The following is an 8727-nucleotide window of genomic DNA, read 5'->3' as shown; positions in this document are numbered from 1 at the left end:
ATTATGACTTATAGAGTAATGTCTTGCAGAGAAACAGCGAGTTGAGAAAACAGGCTTGAAAGGTTCACTTCTGTGGTCTCTAACATTACACCTAGCTACATGTTTAAGCATGCATTTCATATTTACATGTCTTCTGTGGACTCTAACATTACACCTAGCTACATGTTTAAGCATGCATTTCATATTTACATGTCAATTTCAGCTCTGACACTTATTTCAGACATGCTCTAGTATGTGAAGAGTCTGCCTGTGCTATTAACTCATTTTGGATCAAATATAAATAAATTCAGTTTTTCTCGGATGGTGAAAAGCTGGAGGTTGCTCTCAGTCAAATCTGGTCACATATAGTATACGATAGTTCATACTTTTGAAAAAATCTTCAAACTAAAATTGAATACTGTGAAAGTCAAAGGAGGTCAAAGACAGACAGACTGGGCTGAAGGTTTACCCAAAAAAATGAAATCCCGTAAGAGGGCACTTTTGGACAAAAGAAATAGCGAAAATAGCTGATCTACAAGCTCTCAACGCGTCGCGCTGCGACGCGTTGAGAGCTTGTAGATCAGCTATTTCCGGGGCGCAACCCCAGCACTCTTTATCTACAGGAGATGCGGCGTGAATATACGGCATGGATTTAGAAAGTAATTTGTTCAACGTAGAATAATACGTTCCAAAGTTCTCCTGAATGCTGCCTTCCTTCTGGAATGGCATGGAGAGGAGAGACAGGTTTGACTGTGTGGGACAGACAGGTTTTACTGTGAGGGACAGACAGGTTTTACTGTGAGGGACAGACAGGTTTTACTGTGAGGGACAGACATGTTTTACTGTGAGGGACAGACAGGTTTTACTGTGTGGGACAGACAGGTTTGACTGTGTGGGACAGACAGGTTTTACTGTGAGGGACAGACAGGTTTTACTGTGAGGGACACACAGGTTTTACTGTGTGGGACAGACAGGTTTTACTGTGAGGGACAGACAGGTTTTACTGTGTGGGACAGACAGGCTTTACTGTGAGGGACAGACAGGTTTTACTGTGTGGGACAGACAGGTTTTACTGTGTGGGACAGACAGGTTTTACTGTGAGGGACAGACAGGTTTTACTGTGTGGGACACACAGGTTTTACTGTGAGGGACACACAGGTTTTACTGTGTGGGACAGACAGGTTTTACTGTGAGGGACAGACAGGTTTTACTGTGTGGGACAGACAGGTTTTACTGTGTGGGACAGACAGGTTTTACTGTGAGGGACAGACAGGTTTTACTGTGTGGGACAGACAGGTTTTACTGTGAGGGACACACAGGTTTTACTGTGTGGGACAGACAGGTTTGACTGTGTGGGACAGACAGGTTTTACTGTGTGGGACAGACAGGTTTTACTGTGTGGGACACACAGGTTTTACTGTGTGGGACAGACAGGTTTTACTGTGAGGGACAGACAGGTTTTACTGTGTGGGACACACAGGTTTTACTGTGTGGGACACACAGGTTTTACTGTGTGGGACACACAGGTTTTACTGTGTGGGACACACAGGTTTTACTGTGTGGGACAGACAGGTTTTACTGTGTGGGACAGACAGGTTTTACTGTGTGGGACACACAGGTTTTACTGTGTGGGACACACAGGTTTTACTGTGTGAGACACACAGGTTTTACTGTGAGGGACACACAGGTTTTACTGTGAGGGACACACAGGTTTTACTGTGAGGGACAGACAGGTTTGACTGTGTGGGACAGACAGGTTTTACTGTGTGGGGACAGACAGGTTTTACTGTGAGGGACAGACAGGTTTTACTGTGAGGGACAGACAGGTTTTACTGTGAGGGACAGACAGGTTTTACTGTGTGGGACAGACAGGTTTTACTGTGTGGGACAGACAGGTTTTACTGTGTGGGGACAGACAGGTTTTACTGTGTGGGACAGACAGGTTTTACTGTGAGGGACAGACAGGTTTTACTGTGTGGGACAGACAGGTTTTACTGTGTGGGACAGACAGGTTTTACTGTGTGGGACAGACAGGTTTTACTGTGTGGGACAGACAGGTTTTAATGTGTGGGACACACAGGTTTTACTGTGTGGGACAGACAGGTTTTAATGTGTGGGACACACAGGTTTTACTGTGAGGGACACACAGGTTTTACTGTGTGGGACAGACAGGTTTGACTGTGTGGGACAGACAGGTTTTACTGTGTGGGGACAGACAGGTTTTACTGTGAGGGACAGACAGGTTTGGACAGACAGGTTTTACTGTGAGGGACAGACAGGTTTTACTGTGTGGGACACACAGGTCCAGTGTCCAGGTCCAGTTCAGAGAGGAAGTGTCTGTGTCAAAACAAAGGCAAACATCTCTGTCTCTCTCAGACAAGCCCCCAGTAAGGCTATCCAACGTTGAAGATGCCACTACCTACTGGCGAAATGTGGAATTGCAGCACTTAATGGAAGTGGACGGACGTTCATGACGTCACGTGAAAAGCCCGGACCTCAAAATTGAGGTCCGGGGCTAGGCTAGGCTAGGCTAGGCTAGGCTAGGCTAGGCTAGGCTAAACCTCCGCTCGCTCGAGCCATTGAGTTATCATTATACTTCCGGAAGTCTTCCGGGTGCTTCAAAACGCCACTGAGCAACTTCCACTGAAATGAATAGCGGGGGGGCGGGGCTAACGCTCCAGTTCGGTCTCTATCCTTCTGTATACTCTATGCTCTGCTTCGGTCTCTATCCTTCTGTATACTCTATGCTCTGCTTCGGTCTCTATCCTTCTGTATACTCTATGCTCTCAGACAGGCAGAGTTAGACCTCATTCACACCTTAAAGACACCTGTCTTGTGTCTTGTCCGTGTTTAATGGCCAGTCCTTTAGGTGTGAATGAGGCCTTAAGGCACTCTTCGATTGAGGGAAGGACGTCGGTGTCCTCCTAGTGGACGTCGGTGTCCTCCTAGTGGACGTCGGTGTCCTCCTAGTGGACGTCGGTGTCCTCCTAGTGGACGTCGGTGTCCTCCTAGTGGACGTCAGTGTCCTCCTAGTGGACGTCGGTGTCCTCCTAGTGGACGTCGGTGTCCTCCTAGTGGACGTTGGTGTCCTCCTAGTGGACGTCAGTGTCCTCCTAGTGGACGTCAGTGTCCTCCTCTACTGAGTGGACGTCAGTTTCTCCACCTCTCTGGCGGAGACGAACTTGGGCCGACGCCTCACCTTCCTCTTGGTGTTATGCTTGAGGTTCCGCTGGTACATGTCTGCAACACAGAGAGGACAGAGGGTCTGGTACATGTCTGCAACACAGAGAGAGGACAGGACTGAGGTTCTGGTACATGTCTGCAACACAGAGAGAGGACAGGACTGAGGTTCTGGTACATGTCTGCAACACAGAGAGGACAGGACTGAGGTTCTGGTACATGTCTGCAACACAGAGAGGACAGAGGTTCTGGTACATGTCTGCAACACAGAGAGGACAGAGGTTCTGGTACATGTCTGCAACACAGAGAGAGGAGAACAGGACTGAGGTTCTGGTACATGTCTGCAACACAGAGAGGACAGGACTGAGGTTCTGGTACATGTCTGCAACACAGAGAGGACAGGACTGAGGTTCTGGTACATGTCTGCAACACAGAGGACAAGACTGAGGTTCTGGTACATGTCTGCAACACAGAGAGGACAGGACTGAGGTTCTGGTACATGTCTGCAACACAGAGAGGACAGAGGTTCTGGTACATGTCTGCAACACAGAGAGGACAGGACTGAGGTTCTGGTACATGTCTGCAACACAGAGAGGACAGGACTGAGGTTCTGGTACATGTCTGCAACACAGAGAGGACAGGACTGAGGTTCTGGTACATGTCTGCAACACAGAGAGGACAGGACTGAGGTTCTGGTACATGTCTGCAACACAGAGAGAGGACAGGACTGAGGTTCTGGTACATGTCTGCAACAGAGAGAGAGGACAGGACTGAGGTTCTGGTACATGTCTGCAACACAGAGAGAGGACAGGACTGAGGTTCTGGTACATGTCTGCAACACAGAGAGGACAGGACTGAGGTTCTGGTACATGTCTGCAACACAGAGAGAGGACAGGACTGAGGTTCTGGTACATGTCTGCAACACAGAGAGAGGAGAACAGGACAGAGGTTCTGGTACATGTCTGCAACACAGAGAGAGGACAAGACTGAGGTTCTGGTACATGTCTGCAACACAGAGAGGACAGGACTGAGGTTCTGGTACATGTCTGCAACACAGAGAGAGGACAGGACTGAGGTTCTGGTACATGTCTGCAACACAGAGAGGACAGGACTGAGGTTCTGGTACATGTCTGCAACACAGAGAGAGGAGAACAGGACTGAGGTTCTGGTACATGTCTGCAACACAGAGAGAGGACTGAGGTTCTGGTACATGTCTGCAACACAGAGAGAGGAGAACAGGACAGAGGTTCTGGTACATGTCTGCAACACAGAGAGAGGACAAGACTGAGGTTCTGGTACATGTCTGCAACACAGAGAGGACAGGACTGAGGTTCTGGTACATGTCTGCAACACAGAGAGAGGACAGGACTGAGGTTCTGGTACATGTCTGCAACACAGAGAGAGGACAGGACTGAGGTTCTGGTACATGTCTGCAACACAGAGAGAGGACAGGACTGAGGTTCTGGTACATGTCTGCAACAGAGAGAGAGGACAGGACTGAGGTTCTGGTACATGTCTGCAACACAGAGAGAGGACAGGACTGAGGTTCTGGTACATGTCTGCAACACAGAGAGGACAGGACTGAGGTTCTGGTACATGTCTGCAACACAGAGAGGACAGGACTGAGGTTCTGGTACATGTCTGCAACACAGAGAGAGAGAACAGGACTGAGGTTCTGGTACATGTCTGCAACACAGAGAGAGGACAGGACTGAGGTTCTGGTACATGTCTGCAACACAGAGAGAGAGAACAGGACTGAGGTTCTGGTACATGTCTGCAACACAGAGAGGACAGGACTGAGGTTCTGGTACATGTCTGCAACACAGAGAGAGGACAGGACTGAGGTTCTGGTACATGTCTGCAACACAGAGAGAGGACAGAGGTTCTGGTACATGTCTGCAACACAGAGAGAGGACAGGACTGAGGTTCTGGTACATGTCTGCAACACAGAGAGAGGACAGAGGTTCTGGTACATGTCTGCAACACAGAGAGAGGACAGAGGTTCTGGTACATGTCTGCAACACAGAGAGGACAGAGGGTCTGGTACATGTCTGCAACACAGAGAGAGGACAAGAACAGGACTGAGGTTCTGGTACATGTCTGCAACACAGAGAGAGGACAGGACTGAGGTTCTGGTACATGTCTGCAACACAGAGAGAGGACAGGACTGAGGTTCTGGTACATGTCTGCAACACAGAGAGAGGAGAACAGGACTGAGGTTCTGGTACATGTCTGCAACACAGAGAGAGGAGAACAGGACTGAGGTTCTGGTACATGTCTGCAACACAGAGAGAGGAGAACAGGACTGAGGTTCTGGTACATGTCTGCAACACAGAGAGAGGACAGGACTGAGGTTCTGGTACATGTCTGCAACACAGAGAGAGGAGAACAGGACTGAGGTTCCTTTTACACCAGAAGAACTTTGCTTCTATAGAACTGGTTCATTTTCCACCAAAATAACGTTGGTTCTAGAACTGGTTCCGTTCTAGATTCTTGGAACCTTTTCAAGGAACCGGTGGCCATTTGTTTAGATCCAGTTCCAAACCAACATTTGGGGTTCAGTGTCAGTGTAAACACCCTGAACTGGTTCAACGCTGGGGTTCTGAACCAGTTGTAAACAGTGTAAACAGTGTAAACACCCTCAGTGTAAACACCCTGAACTGGTTCAACATTAGGTGGGAAAACAGAACCGAAGCAGTTCAACCCTGGTGGAAAAGCAGACAGAGATGCAGCAGGAGGGCAGTGCTCAGGTAGTACTGGGACCTGACAGAGGGGGCACTGTTACCTTGGTAGGTCGTATTGGGACCTGACAGAGGGGGCGCTGTTACCTTGGTAGCTCAGGTAGTATTGGCGGTGGCCTTTGGTCACCGTGACCTCGGCCGTGTTATCGGCTAAATACGACTCCTCCAGGTCGCGGGACGTCGCTGACATCAGACGCTGCTTATCATCCTAATCGAAGAACAACACAAATTAAGCATTTCATTAAACCATTCTGAAAATGTGGCTGAATTTTAAGAACTTTTATCTTTTATCCGTTTTTTATGCAGTTTATGTAATACAGATTACATGTGATTATTATTAATCCCCAAGTAGTCTCGCGTAGCCAGACGACTATTCCACAATCTCTGAATGCTATATAGAGTCTGGTCCTACAGCCCCATGAGCTGGACCTACAGCCCCATGAGCTGAGTAAGGACTGCTATATAGAGTCTAGACCTACAGCCCCATGAGCTGAGTAAGGACTGCTATATAGAGTCTAGACCTACAGCCCCATGAGCTGGTCCTACAGCCCCATGAGCTGGACCTACAGCCCCATGAGCTGGTCCTACAGCCCCATGAGCTGGACCTACAACCCCATGAGCCTACAACCCCATGAGCTGGACCTACAGCCCCATGAGCTGGTCCTACAGCCCCATGAGCTGGTCCTACAGCCCCATGAGCTGGACCTACAGCCCCATGAGCTGGTCCTACAGCCCCATGAGCTGGACCTACAGCCCCATGAGCTGGACCTACAGCCCCATGAGCTGGTCCTACAGCCCCATGAGCTGGACCTACAGCCCCATGAGCTGGACCTACAGCCCCATGAGCTGGACCTACAGCCCCATGAGCTGGTCCTACAGCCCCATGAGCTGGACCTACAGCCCCATGAGCTGGACCTACAGCCCCATGAGCTGGTCCTACAGCCCCATGAGCTGGACCTACAGCCCCATGAGCTGGACCTACAGCCCCATGAGCTGGTCCTACAGCCCCATGAGCTGGACCTACAGCCCCATGAGCTGGACCTACAGCCCCATGAGCTGAGTAAGGAATGCTATATAGAGTCTAGACCTACAGCCCCATGAGCTGAGGAAGGAAAACGTTCCATATATGCTTAGATGATTTCTATTTATATTAGAATAAATGTGCGCGACTGTAAAGACGAAACGGAAGTGGGGAGGAGGCTCTACTTCCGCTTTATAGTTTACTCGTGATCAGAGCTTCCGTTGCTCCAGACTGTACGACGGAAGCATTTATATTTTACTCGTGATCAGAGCTTCCGTTGCTCCAGACTGTACGACGGAAGCATTTATATTTTACTCGTGATCAGAGCTTCCGTTGCTCCAGACTGTACGACGGAAGCATTTATATTTTACTCGTGATCAGAGCTTCCGTTGCTCCAGACTGTATGACGGAAGCATTTATATTTTACTCGTGATCAGAGCTTCCGTTGCTCCAGACTGTACGACGGAAGCATTTGGAAATTGCGAGAGTCAACGGCAGACACTTTAATTGACTGCGATAGCGATTGTGCTCTAACCAGATTAGGTTCTATTGTGCTCCATTAGGTCACCCCAGAGGTCACCCCAGAGGTCACCCCAGAGGTCACCCCAGAGCCATCTAATAGAAGAGTTGAGGACATTGAGGGGGCAGAAACCGAGCACTGTTCATGCAGCCTGAACTGAGACAAGCTGGAGTTGGAAATACATTGTTTTCAACGAGGGCGGCGCAAACAAGAGCTATTTTAGGCATGTGTGCAACATGACAACTGTTTTAAAGTATTGTACAGTAACAACTAAAGTCTCTGTCAATGTTTATGTTGTACTATTACTACAAAACAATCTAAAATAAAGGGATTTAAGATCATTAAAGCTGGGCTGTTGCCCTGAGTCCAATGGATTTCAGCCTATACTACCGGTCCAGGACTTGTCCCAGTTGGTTGTCCCCATTCTCAATAGAGCGTTGCAGTCCCGCCCCCTTTCATGACGACGCCAGGCGTGAATCCCAATGCATTTTTTCCCATAGACATTTCAAAACGTATTTATTTAAAGACCTTTTAAGCGTCGTACGAAGCCAACTCGAGTCGTGACAAATCATGACAACAAACACAATATTTTAGACCAAACAAATAATTACAAAGAAGAAAAACAACAAAAAAAGTGTTGTAAGTTGTAACCTGCCTTTTTTTTCTACTTTTTAATTATTTGTTCGGCCCAAAACATTGTGTTAATTATCATGATTTGTCACAACAAGAGTTGTCTTTGTCCGCGGCGTAAACGTTTTTAAATAAATACTTTCTGAAAAGTCTATGAGGAAAATGAACGGGGATTTATTTTCCGGGTCTCTCGAGGGGGCGGGGCTGCGACACTATAGAAGTCTAGGAGAGCCTCCATTGGACTGAAGCCTCATGAAGTGACCAATAGAAGTCTATGTAGGAGAGCCTCCATTGGACTGAAGCCCCATGAAGTGACCAATAGAAGTCTATGTAGGAGAGCCTCCATTGGACTGAAGCCTCATGAAGTGACCAATAGAAGTCTATGTAGGAGAGCCTCCATTGGACTGAAGCCCCATGAAGTGACCAATAGAAGTCTATGTAGGAGAGCCTCCATTGGACTGAAGCCCCATGAAGTGACCAATAGAAGTCTATGTAGGAGAGCCTCCATTGGACTGAAGCCCCATGAAGTGACCAATAGAAGTCTATGTAGGAGAGCCTCCATTGGACTGAAGCCTCATGAAGTGACCAATAGAAGTCTATGTAGGAGAGCCTCCATTGGACTGAAGCCCCATGAAGTGACCAATAGAAGTCTATGT

General features: G+C 48.3%; 1 protein-coding gene across 1 annotated transcript in view; it reads right to left on the bottom strand.

Annotated features, from left to right (window-relative positions):
* Positions 1-2280: 2280 nt before the first annotated feature.
* The window catches only part of parp12b (poly (ADP-ribose) polymerase family, member 12b), a 40152-nt gene continuing 33705 nt past the window's right edge, over positions 2281-8727 (bottom strand). The window contains exons 7-8 of the mRNA XM_079531175.1: positions 5988-6108; positions 2281-3219 (exon numbers count right to left, since the gene is read on the bottom strand). Of these exons, the coding sequence (XP_079387301.1) occupies positions 3116-3219; positions 5988-6108 (225 nt within the window). The 3' untranslated portion in view covers positions 2281-3115. The remainder of the gene's footprint in view (positions 3220-5987; positions 6109-8727) is intronic.

The sequence above is a fragment of the Electrona antarctica genome, assembly GCF_951216825.1.
Source record: "Electrona antarctica genome assembly, contig: scaffold_58, whole genome shotgun sequence".
Classification (NCBI taxonomy): Eukaryota; Metazoa; Chordata; class Actinopteri; order Myctophiformes; family Myctophidae; genus Electrona; species Electrona antarctica.
Note: the sequence above shows the minus strand (reverse complement) of the source record. Positions and strands in the feature narration are given on the sequence as shown.